Genomic DNA, 16,341 nt, shown 5'->3' with positions numbered 1-16,341 from the left:
CCAAACAATACAGTATTGATTCTAATTAATTTCTATCACGTGTAACATTTAGAGTTCTTAGTATTTTGCTTACATTATAGAAATGAAAAATTAAAAGTATTTCTGCACCCATTAAAAAAATCAGCTTAGTGAATATTAGCAAACCAGTGCACATACAGGGGAAAAAAAAATCCAGAAGCCCCGACACCACCATTTCTCACAACTTTATACGCTCACTTATTACTGTTACCCTAAACCACCTGGTACCTCAATGCGATTTTCAACAACTGTTTTTTCTTCTTTTCAGTTTTAATTTCCATGTTATTTAGGCCCTTTGTTTACAATCCATGTAACATAAGGTTTAACAGGTCTTTCCCTTAAGCACTTTGAGAAGTATTGTAATATCCAATTTCAAAAAAAATAAACTAATAGCTTGAGAAATGGAGTATGGGATGAAGATATTACCTTCTGGATGGAGATGGAAGAAATGCACAAAATAAAAATGTGAGCCAACATACATTTTAGCATCAGCTGCTCTCAATTAATTCAAAAAATTCATTATTTTTTATAAAATAATCTGAGATGCTGTTATACTTTGCATTATCATTTTTAACATAAAAGAAGATCTGCCATACTAGCTATACCAGACTAGCTCTTCTAGCCTAACAATTTTCTCAAGCACTGTGTCAAGTCAATTTTCTCAAGCAATCAGTCTGCTTTATTATTTATTAGAGTACGTTTAATCCAAAGTTAGAAAAAGAACTGTAGTCTATCTAATCTTCATTTACATTCCTTATTTGTTGGTATTTGTTAAACTTTTAACTAAGAAGGTTTCACTGCACAGCTGTGTACTAAAGTGTGTGCTGCACTTGTGTGCCTCTTGTGAAATGCCACTGTGTGGATGGTCACATACATCAGTTCACTTTGCTTCTCTTGTGACCATGGCTGATGCACACTGTTCAACACAGGAAAATGTGATGTCCAAGTATGATCTTCTAGAGAAAGCACAGATCCTAAAGTTTACAGGATGAGTGATGGTTTCTCAGCAACCCACAGTGATCCAAATGCATGGCAAGCAAACCATACAGCATCACCACTTCTAGCAAGAAGAACTGAAAGCCCATGCTCCTGAAAATACTTCATGTTTTATTTTTCCTTTCCACTTCATTGGATGTTTCAGAGAACCAAACTGCAGACTATGATCCACTCTGCTGTGTCATTTCCAAAGAAGCTGTGTTTACGCTCATTTGACCTGACAGCGTTCAGTGTGGCCACACCACAGAGCTTGCTCATGGTTCTTCTAGCATGCTGTTGAATTTTCTATTTAGAGCCCTACCTCCTGGAGCAAAGATTTCTAGTCCTCGTATTTTAAAGGAGAAATTCAAACAAACTTTAAAGATACAGAAACTAGAAGTACTACCAAAATTACATTTTTCTACCCTCATAGATTCTGGATTTTGAGAGCTGATGACAGAGAACTGTACAGATGCTTTGCACAGACCTATAAAGAGAAGGTAGCAGGGAATCCATCTCTGAAGATGGGAAGATAAATTTGCTATAATCTGATAAAGACCTGACCTTGAAGGGATATAGATTCATAGAGGAGCTTTGAAGATGTTACCTGCTTGGAGGCTATTGATTTGAAAACACATAATGCAAACATGTAATTATAAATTCAAGTAAATAATATTAACATAAATATTTTTAAATTTGGTTTTTAAAACAAGAACATTTGGTTTGCAGTCTTGTAGTACAAATATTGCACTGCCATGCACAAAGATTAAAGAGAAATCTGATGGATGTAGAAGATACAACATCACTGGAAAGTGATTCAAAATTCGGGCATCTGGCAAGGGTTATTTTGCTGCCTCACAACTTCATAAAGCCAATAGAAAGCAAAATATTTACCACTATTAAAAATTACCATGACTGAGTAGTGAAAGCATCTTCAGGCTCTCACAGTTTGGTTAAAAAGAAGAGAGGAAAACCCCAGAGGTTATAATTAACAAACTACTTGGATTTCAAGTGCTCAAGCTACATCTGAGTTATACCAGCATTACAGCAGTGAAATCCATCCCCACACCTTTGTTATAGTTGGAGGACTATTTTTGTAACTTTCAAAACCACAATATCAACTATTAAATGAATTATTAGAGATCAACATTGAAAAGTATTCTGGGCATCATTCTACAGTTACATTTCACAGCATTTCCCTGACTTGAATACCCTGAGGTCACTTATGCTTTGTAATGACAGAGAACTTATGCAGCATCTTTCCAGCTACACTGAAGTCTTGAAAGTAAAAAGTCTACCAGAACCCAGCATATATTTACCAATGAAAATAGCCAATCACCTCCTTAAAATACAACCATACACAACCATACATAACCATACATACATAAGCCCCACCTTATGTTCAATTCTTAATGTGCAGGATACCAAAGTTCTTACACAGAAGATTATTTAGCTGGGAATGGCCTCTGAAAGCAGAAGGATTATCAAAAGCCACTGAAAGGTGACAGTGGCAAGGTTCTCAGAACGGAGGCAGAGTCAATGCATTAGCAGTATCACAGAGCTTGAACTTAGGCTTGGAGAGGACACTGGCAATACCTGGCTCAAAATCATCTCCAAGGTGAGAGCCGTATTTCCCTATCTTAGGCACTACCAAAACAGTCAGAGAGCAGGAAGTCAGAAAGGTTGCAGTATGTCACTGACAGTCTACTCCTTTCTGCTAGGAGTTCTGCTGACAAAGCAGGGAATCCCAGCAGACCACCAAATTGCCACAGTTCTGGGAAACAAAGTCAAAGGGGCAATCCATCAACAGCTTCTGGCAGCCACCTCCATTGGGTAACTCCTATGGAAATCCCAGCAAAAACTTTCCAGCCTTTCCTCCCTGAGGCTTCTCCTTGGGATTTTGCTTCCTGTAGAAGCAAAGGTGGAACTGGCTCAAATCACACAGCTTGAGTAGAATCACAGAGTATCTCAAATTGGAAGGTACCCATAAGAACCACTGAGTCCAATTCCCTGCTTCTCACAGGACCACTTAATACTGAACCACACAACTAAGAGCATCATTCAGATGGTCTTTGACAGGTTTAGTGCCCTGACCACTTCCCTGGAAAGTCTGTTCCAGTACCCAGCCACCCTCCCAATGAAGCAGATTTTCCTACTGTACAGTCTGAACCTCCCCTGATGCAGCTTCATTCCATTTCCTTGTGTCCTACTGAGTCACCAGAGAGAGGAGATCAGCACCTCCCCATCTGCTGACCCCCTTGAGGAAGCTATAGACTGTGATGAGGTCACCCCTCATCTTCTCTTCCCCAAGCTGAATAAAACAAGTGACCTCAGCTGCTCCTCCTAATCCTTGTCCTGAAGACTTTTCCCCATGCCTGCTCTGGATCCACTCTCAATAGTCTGATGTCCTTGTATCGTGGTGCCCATGGCACCTTTTGATTGACACAGAACTACTGACAGCGTACTTGTGTCTTGCTCCCTGTTCAACAATGACTATCTCACCACTCCCAGATTTCACCAAAATCATACCCATTCCTAGAAAACCTTTCAAAATCAGCAAGTGTTCTGTCTGAGCCAGGTTGAGTACCATTTACAGCACAGCAGCGCTGGGTTTGAAATTCCTATGCAGAGCAGTAGGCCAGATCAATAGAAACAAAACCCGAGTCAGAGCAGAAGTAATAAACCTCATATTACTGCCTGAAAAGGAACAAAACATTCTCCTGATAGGCTACCTCGATGCTTAGATCAAGCATGATACCTGCACCACGGCAGAATCTGACCCAGCAAATCAGAGATGTTGAGAATGGGAGTCCAACATGTCACTTTACAGGTTAGGCACAGGACAGCATCAGAATACAAATGTTTTATAAAAATGCACCTCTGCATTTTTTTTCTTGCAAGAGGTCAAAAAAAATTTTTAAAAATATGTTTCTATGTTCCCAACCTATAAGGTATGAGTAGCATCTTTTATTTGCATTCTCAGCAAAAACCAGAAACGAGTATAAAATGAGTATTCAGTGCCATAAGGTAACTCAAATGTAGGATCTAGATCTGTCGTAAGTGGTCAAAATGAAACTGAGGAATGGCAATCCAGTAATTTAAGCATAAATTGCACACCGGTCCAAGAGGCAGGTTTCCTCCATCAGTAGCTGTGAAAAAGGCATGCGTTGCATGTACAAAGAGATGCACTCTGCGGGGTCTGTGTTTGCAAGACAGAATGCCTTCTCACACATAGACACGCTAGCCCTGACAGCCCAGGACACGTACAGGTGCAATTATGAACATTCTGCTGGGCTGGAAACCTTGCGTACCGCCGTGGGAGCGGTGGAGCGGGCACAGAGGCATCGCGAGTGGAAATGAGCGCAGAGAACGCCTGAAGGGCCGCGCTGGCCTCGCTCCGCTCGGGCTTCCCCGCGGCGCCGAGGCCCAGCCCGGGCGCCGCCGAACGCCCCCAGCCCTGAAGCATCCCTTCCCTTCCCTGCACCAGCCGCCGCACCCAGCGCGCCGCGCCCGCTTCGGGCGGACAATGACCGGCGGGCATACAATGGTGCAGGGCCGGCGGGAGCCTGAGGCGGCTGCGGGCTGCGCCTGCCACACCTCTCCCGCCATCTCCTCTCCATCACCGCTGGCTCCCGCTCGCGCTCCCCTCCCGTCCATCACCTCCATCCGCGCCGCCGCCCCGGCCCCCGCAGCCGGCCGGTCATTGTTCTACCGCCGCGGGCACCGGGCGACCCTCTCGGCCGCTGCCGCCGCTCACCGTGCCGCCAAGGAAAGACGCCGAGCGGCGAGGGATGAGCACGGCGCATCCATCTTCCTGCCGCCGCGGCGGCTCCAGCGCCCGCACCGGCCCCGCCGCCTCCTGCGCGCCGGCGCTGAGGGCGCGCGCCCGCCCCGCCGCCGCCGCCCCGCGGCCGAGGCTGCGCTGCCGGTCCGGGGCTGCGGCAGCCCCGCCCGCCCCGCCGCAGCAGCGCCCCGGCAGCGCCGGCAGCGCGGCGGGGAGCGCGGGCCGACCCGGCTGAGGGGGGCCCGCGGCGCCCGGCTCCCTCAGGACTCCCTGCCGGCGGGGCCCGAACAAACCAGCCTCTGAGGGCGAAGGGCCGCAGCCCTCGGACCGCAGTGACTCGAGCTGTCCGGCGTCTCCGTGGCCTCAAGCTGGAGCTCGCCCCAAGCCTTGCGACTTCCGAGGGACACACCTCATCACCAGTCTCCATTTGGACAGCACGTAAATGGCCACTATATTTGGGAGTGTGACCTTCGTCACCCTGGGGTCGACCTATCCAATCCATGTCTTTCCAGCTTAGAGACAAGGACACTGTCTGGAAGCCACAGTATCAAATGCTTTGCACAAGCGCAAGTAAATGACAAGAGTCACTCTTCGCTTATCCACCAGCACATTAATCCCCACGCAGAGAGCCAGTACCAAGTTTATCAAGCACAATTTGCTTGATTATTCCAGTACCCTAGTGACAACAATTTTATAAATGGTCTCATTGATATCCTCAGGTTTGCATGGAATTCGGAGAGCTCTTGGAAAATACATCAAGATCCAGTTTTACTGTTTAAAACCATCTGCAGTAGAAATGGTTGTTGAATGGATACTATGGGACATAGGACAGTAATTTCTAGAGATGCCCAGAACTAAGAACATGGGTTCCCTCTGCTCCATGGACAGAGAGCCCAGGGCTGTGACCCAGGTTTCCTGATGTGCCCACCTGTACAACTGGTCTCATGAAACACAGGAAGCTATGGCTAAATGGGAAGGGTTTATAAATGCTTTGTCCTTGATTTAAAGTCATGCCACAGACACAGGGGTGTGGCTGTAAATTTACAGGCTGTAAATTCTGAAAATCTATAGGCTGTAAATTCTGAAACAAAGGCATAATTATCTTTCTGCCTCCTTGACAAAATGATCCTTTATAGTTCATTTGATTCCATTGCTACAGGACACATGGAACCTGAACCATAAAGCCCAAGAACTGTAACTTCATTATTTTTGAATTGTGCTATCCCAACTGCTTTTCTACTGAAAGAAAAAACTATCCATCAGATCTACAGTGAGAACTCAGACAGCTGTCACCTGTAGCTATTTGGGATTCCTCTGACATTTGCCAATCCTTTAACATACCCATGGGACTATCTCTAAGTGCCTATTCTACTGCTGTGTAGTTCAAGACAAGCAAAAGTCATTACGTAGATAGGTAGGTAACAGTTTCTGATGAGGACAGCAGTGATACCACTAAGAGGTCCTCCAAAGAAGTGCAGTAAAGACCAGAGGTAACTTAGCAGAATCAAACTTAAAATGTATTTTAACTCAAGCAGACAGCTCTTCCCAATGCCTCACTTAGCAGTCCTGTGTCTGCCCTCTGACTGGAATGACTTGGTGAGAAGTAGAGCAGGTTCTCACATTGCAGCTCAGGCACTTTCACATCAGGCTCCCCTTTCCCTGTTGGGGCCCATCTCTCTTCAGCTGTGGACTCTGCTAACTCCTTCCCTTTATGGGAGGGCAACAACAAAAGGAGGAATTTCCCTAGAAAGAAGTGGTTGCATCTCCCACTTGCAATGTCACATCCAATGCACAAGTTAGAAGTATCAGAATTGTTCATGGTGTTACAGAAGACAGATTGAGAGGGGAAACACGACGTGTGGGAGTGTTGTTGGCTGACAATGATGCCGGAAGGAAAAAGGGAGCAGCAACATCTGTGGATGATGTTTCTCCTTGGTTGCGAAGCTGTAAGATCTGGCGCAGCAGGGCTTTTCCTTCTTCTCTAGTCTGAAATTAATTTGTAGAAAACAGAACAATACAACTATGAATGGATGGTTTCTGGGTCAAATTCAGTATGTAAGCAGTGTAACTTAAAGTAGCTTGTGTAGTAAGTATTCTGTAAGGCTACAAGCTATAAAAGCCATTCTCAACTCTTTTTTCTTCTGCTCCTTAGAAATGTTAAGGTAAGTCACTTTTTTTCATTTTAGTCTTTCCTCCTTTTACTCCTGATTGGTGTGTTTCCTGGGTATTTCAGAGAACAGAACCACCAACCACTGAAGCTGTCTAAATATTCCAGCAAGAAGTAGATTGGGAAAACTTCAAATAAGGTGAATTCAGGTTGTAGAGAGCTCCAGGCAGCTTTGTCAAGGACAGGCCAAACACCATGCACTCATGGTTAGTGTCTACCACTAGGCTGAAATTAAAAATCCCGAACTGCCCACTTACAGATACATAACATCACAGAGTATGAAGCTGCACACAAAACCCAAGTACTATTATGCTCTCTGCGCCGTCTACACACAGAAGATGAGGAAAAAGGTTTTAAAAGTACCACCACTACACAGTGTGTGGGAGTTTGAGACCATTTCACTAACACCAAGATTTTTAGCAGCTTTAAGACTGCCATGTGAAGCTTCAAATTCTTTTACTTAGTGAATTCCAATGAGGAATGGTTCAGTTTCACTATCTACACCACATTCCATGACTTTTATCAACCATACTCAGCATAACTGATCAGGCATAGATGACAACCACCATTCAGGATGTAACTTGTATGGCAGACAGCCCTTATTCCTTCATAGAAGACTCCTTCTACTCTGAGGGGAGCCAAGGTCAAGGTCATAGATCCCTTAAGGAAGAAGCACCAAAGACTGCGCAGGTACTCACATCATTGAAGGCACAGCATTTCTGAGCACATGCTGAGGCTTCATCCCAAAGCTTACATTTGAAGTAATACTGGGCCAGGTAACGAAATGCAGTGCTGACCTCCAGGTGCTCCACTACCTCCTACAGTGAGTGGGGTAAAAAACATCATTTGTAAGTGCCTTCCAAAGTAGCTGTACACCATGTTTACTTCTCCTTTTATTCCCAAGCTATCTTCTTACCCCACAGGAATAGATATCCTGGATGTATTTGATGTAGCATTGAGCTGCCTGTTCAGATTCATTCAGCTGTTCATGCAACCTACAAAAGGAAAAAAGTGGGTCACTGGAACAAGGCTGCCCTGTTGAAGACCTTCTCGGTCTATGAGAATGTACATGCTCACCCTGACCTGGACTAAAGCCAGGTCCTTTCCTTCAGAATTTGCAGGACATGCAACATGTACTACCCCTTGTGGAAGGAGATGGTCCAGTTTGCATTCATGCTGGCAGACAGAGAGGCAGTCAGACAGTGACTAGACAGCTAGAAGCAGTGACAACCAAAGCAGGGGCCTTGGTATATTCTGTTGCATTTTAAAACTTAACAGACCTTTGCCATTCTACTTACTCACTATTTCCTCCAGTGCTCCTTCTTCCCCTGCTACAATCCAAATTTGTACAGCAGTTTCACTTTTCATCTGCCCCTTTTTTTCCCCTCTTCACTTTTCCCACTTTATACTACTTTATCCCCACCAAAAAAAAATTAGTGCTGATGTCACAGTATTCACATTAGACCTCTTTCAATGTCACAGCTATATACTAGAAAGGAAAAATAAAACCAAACTACAATTTTATACATCATGTACTGTCATGGTCTGCTTTTAAGTTGCAATACAACAAATAAAATTGCTAGTACGACATGCTCAAAACACCTCAGGATTCAGAAGTCATTTGCAACCCACATAATGCTATCATTCTCTCTAGTTATCCCGATGGAAACAAAGATAAAGCTGGACACCAAAATTTGCAGTCACTACAGCCCTAAAGATACCAATTCTTACACAGCTCCAAAAGTAACATTAGCTAACAGCAATTCCACTTGTTTACATTCTATATTTTATCATTGGGTATCAAAGTGTGACTTGCATTTAACACAACCGTGACAGTTCAGTGAGGGTACATACTCACTTGGCGAGTTTCACAAGTGCCATTTTCTCCACATCTCCCACAGCATAAGCTCTCCAATAGCACTGTCAAGGAAGGAAAGTCAGTGAAGCATGCCACAAAAATTAGTCCAGCTCATGAATCCAGCATGCAAATCAGAAACAAAAAATTACAGGGATTGTCAGCAAAAGGGGCATGTATCTGTAGACAACTCCTTATTTATCAGCTGCTCTAGTTATACTGCAGCAGTACTTCCCCAGCTGTAACTGCCAATGAGTTTAGGTAGCACTAGCTATGTAATTTTGCTGCAATTTCACCCAGTGTTCTGGAAGACACCCTAGTCTTACACATCAGTTCTCACCTTCTTAGCTTCCACCAACTGATTGAGTTTCTCATAGCATTCTCCTAGAGCAACCAGCATACGAGAGTCATTTGGTCTGTAAAAGAGCAATTCTTCAGGTAGTTTAATGGACTGCCAGCTGATCTCAGGGTGAGGAGAAGATGGGGGGTGGTCAAGGGAAAAAAATAATCTACACCCGGCAGTCTGTCATGTCTTTTGCATAAAGCATCACTCTTACTCCCAACCAGTCACCCTCAACATTTAACTGACAAAGCTTTTGTTAACAGTTAACTGACACAACTAAAAGGATTTGGAACAGTGGGACTGCACACATCACAAAGCACAGATGTTTTTTTCCTTCCCCAACTTAGTTCTTGCATGTAAACTCCTTAGCCAGTATCAACCAGGTCAGAATGAAGACCGATAAACATGGCTCCATTCTCAACCCTACCTGAGCTGGTGGGCCCGTCGGTAGTAGTAGAGACAGTAAAATGGCATTTTGAGGATTTCATAGGTTTGCCCCAAGCCATACCATGCTCTGTAGTCCCTTTTGTTCACCTCTATTGCATGCCTGTCAATGAAAAGGAGATGAAATAGGCAGAAAGTCAGGATCAAAACCAAGTCCAGCAAAACACTAAGGAAAAATAGAAGATACTACTTCAGAAGCAAACACAATTTTGTGCAGTACATGAGCGGTACCTATAAGCCTGGATAGCTGCAGATGTGTTCTTCATCTCCATATACTCATGTCCCATAAGTGTCCAGGCTCCCAGATAACGAGGATTCAGTTTCAAGGCCCTCTGGAAATAGAGTGCTGCTTTTTCATGCTGGGAACGCAAGCTATAATAATTTCCTAAAGTAAAAGGCATAATATTTAAATAATTTTTTAAAACCCACAACCAATTAACGAAAAAAGCCAACACCAATAGAGAAGTAGAAAAAATGATGTAATGTGCATTATCTACTAAGAAATTAAAAAGAGTCCTAATAAAGAGAGAACTAACTCAAACCTCAAGAGACCTAATAGCATTCTGTTCACCAGTCTTCTGGTCAATCCTTTTCCAGTTGTACCAATCCATTTATGATTCCATTGCCTTGGCGTGTCATGATCTAACAAATCAATTTCTTGCTCTTGACACACAACTATTTCTACTGGAGTTTGAAGACTATACACAGATTTTTAGGTACATGGGTCTACTTTCTACCCTAGTACTATTACAGCAGCTTTCAGAGAGAAATGAGGGAAAAGGGTACTCTCTCATTTTGTCTAATTTTCAGGCTGCCTGAATCCAAATTCAAAAAGTGGTGATTTTAATTGCCTTCCCAGCTTATCACTTCCTCAAGTGTTTCCAAGATTCCCTCACACAGCCTACACACAGCAAAATAAGATGTAAAAATAACATGTTAAAGAATTGGCTCTCACCAATTACACAGCAGGTCTCAACACGGTACTTGTCTATCTCACAGAGATTATGAGCCAGGTAGCTCAACTCAGGCTTCATGCTCTAGTGGAACAAAAGAATCAAGTAATGAGAGAGTACATTATGCTTTGAAAGAAATTGCAGTAAGCAAATGGCAATGCATACAGTGCCTCTCTTCCATGGAGTTGGGAAGAGGAGAGCAAGTATTCAGAGAGGCCAGACAGCACCAGCTGCTTTACCAGTGTTTAACATACCTCCAACAAACACCATCACTATGGACAGGCCACAGGAAGAAAGCTTACCCTTACATAGAGCAAGTTGGAGAAAGTGTCCATGTTTTCTATCCTGTAAGGATCTTGTTTCCTCAGCTCATTAAAGATCGATAAAGCTTTGTCAATATCTGATGAAAGAACAGCATATGGGACATCAACAACTATAAAAGCCCAGTTTGCATTAAGGAGGTCATTCCTACTTAGTGTCACTGACCTCTTATATTGTGGTAGGCAACTGCAATCTGAGAGATGATATAAGTGCTTTTGGAAAATCCTGCATCAATGAGAGACTGATACTTCTGTAGAGCTTCCTCTATCAGCTGCAGCTCTGTATAAATGTGTGCAAGAAAGAACTCTTTCATCCATGTATCTGGCAAGGACAGGAACTTCAGCTAGCAAGAATCAAAGAAAAGAGATGACAATCAGAAAAGATAACAATCAGAAGTATTCTACAAGGTACACATCGCAAGGAATCCATTATCTTCCCTCCAATGACTTAGTAGATGGTCCTGAGGTAGGAGGCCTTCCTGCAGTCGCTTTCTTAAACCCATTTGGTCAATCAGGGAAGAAATTGCCTTCAAATACGACATTACCTGGCTCTTGCTGCAGCTATTAAATTCAGACTTTCTTCCTATGTTTATACATCAATATCATAACACTAATTTCAATGAACCATGTAAGCAGACTCAAAATTATATAACAAAACTGCACTTCCCTTTTTCCACAAATTGGTAACACTCTTCTGTATCACTTTTTAAAACGTTTTTTAAGTACTGTTTTAAATACTTCATCAACCAGAATTTACTGAAGAATTCCAGAAGTGGACTCAAATTCCATACAGAAAGAAAAATAATCTATTTTGGTTTTATATCTGAAGTTCGTTTCCCTGATACAATTCACCTCCTATGTGGCTTTGTACATTATCTTTTCAGCTTTGAAAACAGCAATTCTATATATCCCTTCAAGCAATGAGAAGTGCTCAATAACTGAGGAATTAGAACCAGATTAATAAAAAATAAGAAAGGGGTACCTCTTAGGAGGATCTCCTTCATGTGACAAGATAATAACTCCTGACAGTGACAACTGCTTCCAAAAATACATGAATTGGAAATTTCTTAAACCACTTTGTGGGGGAATGATAAGAAATTAGCCGTGCCTGTATAAAGATTTTCAAGCTACAGCACGACAAGCTATTGAAGATAAAGGGGCTTTTACAACATAATTTACAGTCATGGATTGCCTTGTCTGACAGTGTCTCACAGAATGAAGCAGTGGGCAACATCAATCTTGTGGAAACAGAAACACTGTTCACTGCATCAGGCTAAACTCTTGAGATTTGTTACCACATCTTGGTATCTCCAAAGTTTTACCATCTCTTTATCTGTAATCAAGTTGCAAAGTTCCAGCCAAGCTCCCCAGTGCAAAGGCAGAACATGAGCAGCTTCAACAAACACATCTATTGCTTCTTTCACGAGGTCCAGTTTCCGCAGCACAACACCATACCTGCAAAAAAAAAGTATCAGGTTGACAAGAATCATGTAATTCTGCATATCCACACAAATATATAAGAAATACATGCAAACACTTACAGATAAAGGCCAAATCCATCCAGTTCCTGTGCCTTGTGTTTCTTGCTGAGCTCAACTCTCAATTCTCGTAGAGCTTCATTTTTCACCTGTCCTTTTTCCAGAGGTCCTACATGAAGAGAAAGTCACACAGCTAGCTTTCAATAAGGAGTCTCACCACAGCAAAGCCAAGTCTAGGGTACAGTCAGAATTATCACTGGCATGACGGCTTCCCAGCCTGTGTTTATGTTCCCCATTTTAAAGAAAATTGCTTAGTCTGGTTGTCCAGTTTAAAAGAGGACCCCTAAGAGATGAAAATCTGCAACCTGTAATTAAGCCAATGAATCGAAAGAGAATGAAAGAAATCATGTTACAGTACCTATTATCCAAAAAATTGAGGGGAAAGCCATAGACCCAAGATGAGTTACAAGAAGAGTCAACAGCAAAAACTTCATTATCTCATCAAGCATTTCTTGACACCAGAGACTTACCCAAACTATCAACTGTCTCATCGTCCTTTTTCTTTTCCCCCGACTGTGGAAAAGAAATAAAATCCAAGATTACATTGTAATAGTGTTTTTCCTGTGTTTGCTGCAGCACTTGCAGCAGTGTTTAAACGGAGTTTTCACAGACAGCACAGTTCTGAAAAGAACAGCCCTATCTTTCTTTACCCCACCACAGAATTTTGACTTCAAGGTGGTCATTAGGAACCAAGCAAAAGAATAAGCAAAAAAATAATATATGCCAGGGAGGGGTCAGAAGCAGAGGAGTTCAGTGCTAGGAGGCAACCCTTTTTCTACCTTACCAGGTATCTGGAGTACATGTACAAGAAGTAAGCTTTCTGGCTCTTGCAGCCCTGTAAAAAGTAGGCAGCCCTGTCATATTCCTTCAGATCGAAGTAAGACTTGGCCAACGTGTAGGCATCCAGATCACGAGCATCCTCCTGCAGGGACACACAAGAGTTTTAAGACCCAAGAAGCTCTGACATACTTTAGGAAAATCATGGTTACAAACATAGCAGTGAAATTGCTCCAAAAGCTAAAAATGTAGTAGTTTGTCCATCTTTAGAGATGGTTTGAGCAGTATCAGAAAAGTTCCTCCGCTCCCTTGCATGATCTGATTCTAGAGTTCTCAAATAACGAGTACAGACTATTTAAGAACATTTAAAATAAATGGTGAGATTTCAGAAACAAATTGTGGCAAGCTGCCAGAAGGCAAGGCTTAGCTGTTCAATTAGTATGAAAAACCATAAACAAGAAATCTGCTCAGGAATTCCATATAAGAGAATATTAATCTGCTAACATACAAGAGAACACTTCCTTGGTAATTATACCTTGAAATGCATTTATGACTTGTTACACTTCTATAACACACCAGGACACGCACCTATGAGTTCTACTGTATTCCTGCAGAGGTGGGGATGGAGACACAACTTGTTTCTCTTGTGTCCTAACAAGCACAAGTTTAATGGCAAAACATAATTTGTATTAAAATAAATTTTGACCTCAGTAAAGAGGAATAAAAATAAACTAGCAGGCATGTGATTTCAAATTTGGCTTACAGAGTGCTTCATTTAGGACACAGCAACAGATAATGCTTTCATCTGGGAAAGCACATTGAGCTCTCTGGCCCTGTTGAACACACTATGGAAAGATGCTCCCAGCATTATGGCAAGATCAGAGCCCACCGCTGACTCCTGCCCGTGGGATTTGGGAGATTGCAGTCGCATATTTTCCTCCATAGTTAAGATTAAACAGCCCACCCACATGAGCTGCAGCACCTTCTAGGGCTCACAGCCACTTCCCCCTGAGCACAGCCTGGGCCCGTACCTCGGTGAGCACGGGGGGAGGCGGCAGCTCGCTCAGTGGCAGTGGCTCCAGGGCGAATGCAAGTTCAGCAGCCCTGAGGGAAAGAGAGCATTAGGATTATTGAATCATCGAGGTTGGAGGAGACCTGTGAGATCATCAAGTCCAACCGTCGGCCCAGCACTACCAGCGTAATCCCTAAACCACATCATCTAGCGCCAGATGCAGACACCTCTTAAGAACCTCCAGTGACTCCACCACGTCCCTGGGAAACCTATTTCAGTGCCTGACCACCTGAACATTCAAAAAACATTTTCCAATATCTTATCGAATATCCCCTATCTCAACTCAGGGCCATTTCCTCTGGTCCCCTCCCCGCAGGCACAGCAGAAGAGACTGGCTCCCACCTCACTAAAAACTCCTTTCAGGGAGCTGCAAAAAATGATGAGGTACCCACAAGCCTCCTCTTGTCGAGACTAAACAAACCTAGCTCCGTCCCATCCTCCCTCCCGGCACAGAACATGTTAGCCCGGGGTCCGCCGAGCTGTGCCCGGCCCCGCTCACCACTTCCCGCTGTGCTGCAGCCCGCGCTCGCGGCTCCGCTCCGCCACACTCAGCAGCTGCTTCTTGATCTCCCGCAGATCCGAGAAGTCGCCGCCGCCCGCCGCCACCATTGCCGCCGCCGCCATCGCGCCAGCCCGGCCAATCACAGCCCCGCACACTGCGTGCCAACTCGCCAGCCAGACCAATCACAGTCCCTTCCGCCGTTCTGGCCAATCACAACCCCGCACACTGCGTGCCCGCCTGCCGGCCTGGCCAATCAAAGCCTCGAGCACTGCGCTCCCCCGCCCCTATACGGAGTCGTCTGCTTGGGCGAGTGCGAGAGGCCTCGTGACCAATCCTAGGCGCGCGCAGGAGCCGTGCCGCCTGATTGGCCGATTGTGGCGGCCGCGCGCAGGAGCCGTGCCTCCTGATTGGCCGGTTGTGTTTGAACTGGCAGCAAGTTCACTGATGGAGAGAAGAGCGTCGCATCGTAAAAGATTTCTGGTTTTTTGATGAGCTGTGAATGACACTAATTTTTACACTGACTCCAGTATAGAGTCTAAGGCTACCACTGGCCTTCACTGTAGTGATGAATACTATGAAAATTTCAAGGGTGCGTTGATCTGGAACGGTTTCATCTGGAGTCACCTACTGAAATTAAGATTGCTCCAGAAAGGTTTACAGAGATAGGAAATGCCCAGTTTGTCGTTAAAGTGGGAAATCATGAGTTATTTTTAGTCTTCAATGGTTTTTCAAATAGACAAAGCAAATTAGACCATTATTTGAAGTATAATTTTAGCGTTACATGGGTTTTTCCCTTTCTTAATTTTAGCCAAATGTTTTGCAAGTTCAGTTGTAGCTTTGACAGAAAATACTTCTATTACTCTGCCGGCCCATATGTCCAAAACACAAATAAAAACTTCTTTGTTATTGTTGTTACTACACAGATGGGTCTAGTCAACACAAAGCCTAACTTATACCTCATTCTCTCTCTCTTTGCCCCATTTCAGAACACATGTGAAAAGAGCTTCCGAATTTTTTTCGATGATACGTTTTTGTTGTACTTCCCATCTCTTTTATGTTCTCCATATGTAGGGATCAGCTGTTAGTGCTCTATGCTCCTAAACATTATATTTGGTATTTGTTTGAGTCCATTAGTTGGACTCAATGATCTTATCCAATCAAAATGATTCTGTGATTCTCTGCTGGTTTTAATATAAGGATGTTCAGTTTTTACATGAATACAAAAAAAAAAAATTAAAGAAATCTGTATGTGTGTGTGAGGTGTATGAAGTAATTTTATTAAGGTCTGTTTATCTTCAGTTTTGGGCCCACTGGGTATTGTGTGCTGTTTTCCCAATGGAAACTGTGACAATATGTTTGAAGTGAGATTTCAATACAAAATACTGAACCTGCTGCAAAAATGCACGAAGTGCTACTTCTCTTCTTGGAGAAATCTAAGCAAAATACCCTTTGAGTCACGTTCCTGTGTGTGAGCCCTGGGCAACTGCGACCCAGCTTTTCACGTGCCTGCTCCTCTGGAAGAAAAGCGTTTCTGGCAGCGGTGACACACGGCGCTGCCCGTGGCAATTCGTGTTCCGGTCCCTAAAGCGGGTT

The 16,341-nt window shown here is 43.6% G+C and overlaps 2 protein-coding genes across 3 annotated transcripts in view; both read right to left on the bottom strand.

The window, feature by feature from the left end:
• Positions 1-4,905, bottom strand: part of JAKMIP2 (janus kinase and microtubule interacting protein 2) — a 38,421-nt gene extending 33,516 nt beyond the window's left edge. Inside the window, exon 1 of one of the 2 annotated variants that reach the window (XM_054642974.2) lies at positions 4,751-4,905. The gene's annotated coding sequence lies outside the window, so the exon portion shown is untranslated. The remainder of the gene's footprint in view (positions 1-4,750) is intronic. The other variant, XM_077186594.1, reaches the window with a different exon arrangement.
• Positions 4,906-6,268: 1,363 nt separating this feature from the next.
• CDC23 (cell division cycle 23) lies at positions 6,269-14,905 on the bottom strand. The gene is made up of 16 exons (XM_054642948.2): positions 14,746-14,905; positions 14,206-14,278; positions 13,182-13,319; positions 12,868-12,910; positions 12,401-12,506; positions 12,182-12,314; positions 11,026-11,203; positions 10,842-10,939; positions 10,542-10,623; positions 9,818-9,971; positions 9,570-9,689; positions 9,140-9,215; positions 8,803-8,864; positions 7,861-7,939; positions 7,643-7,762; positions 6,269-6,763 (listed from the first exon to the last, which is right to left on the bottom strand). The coding sequence occupies exons 1-16, from the start codon at positions 14,868-14,870 to the stop codon at positions 6,593-6,595; spliced, it is 1,758 nt and encodes a 585-aa protein (XP_054498923.1). The 5' UTR covers positions 14,871-14,905; the 3' UTR covers positions 6,269-6,592.
• Positions 14,906-16,341: the final 1,436 nt, after the last annotated feature.

The sequence above is a fragment of the Agelaius phoeniceus genome, chromosome 15 (genome assembly GCF_051311805.1).
Source record: "Agelaius phoeniceus isolate bAgePho1 chromosome 15, bAgePho1.hap1, whole genome shotgun sequence".
In the NCBI taxonomy this organism is placed as follows: Eukaryota; Metazoa; Chordata; class Aves; order Passeriformes; family Icteridae; genus Agelaius; species Agelaius phoeniceus.
Note: the sequence above shows the minus strand (reverse complement) of the source record. Positions and strands in the feature narration are given on the sequence as shown.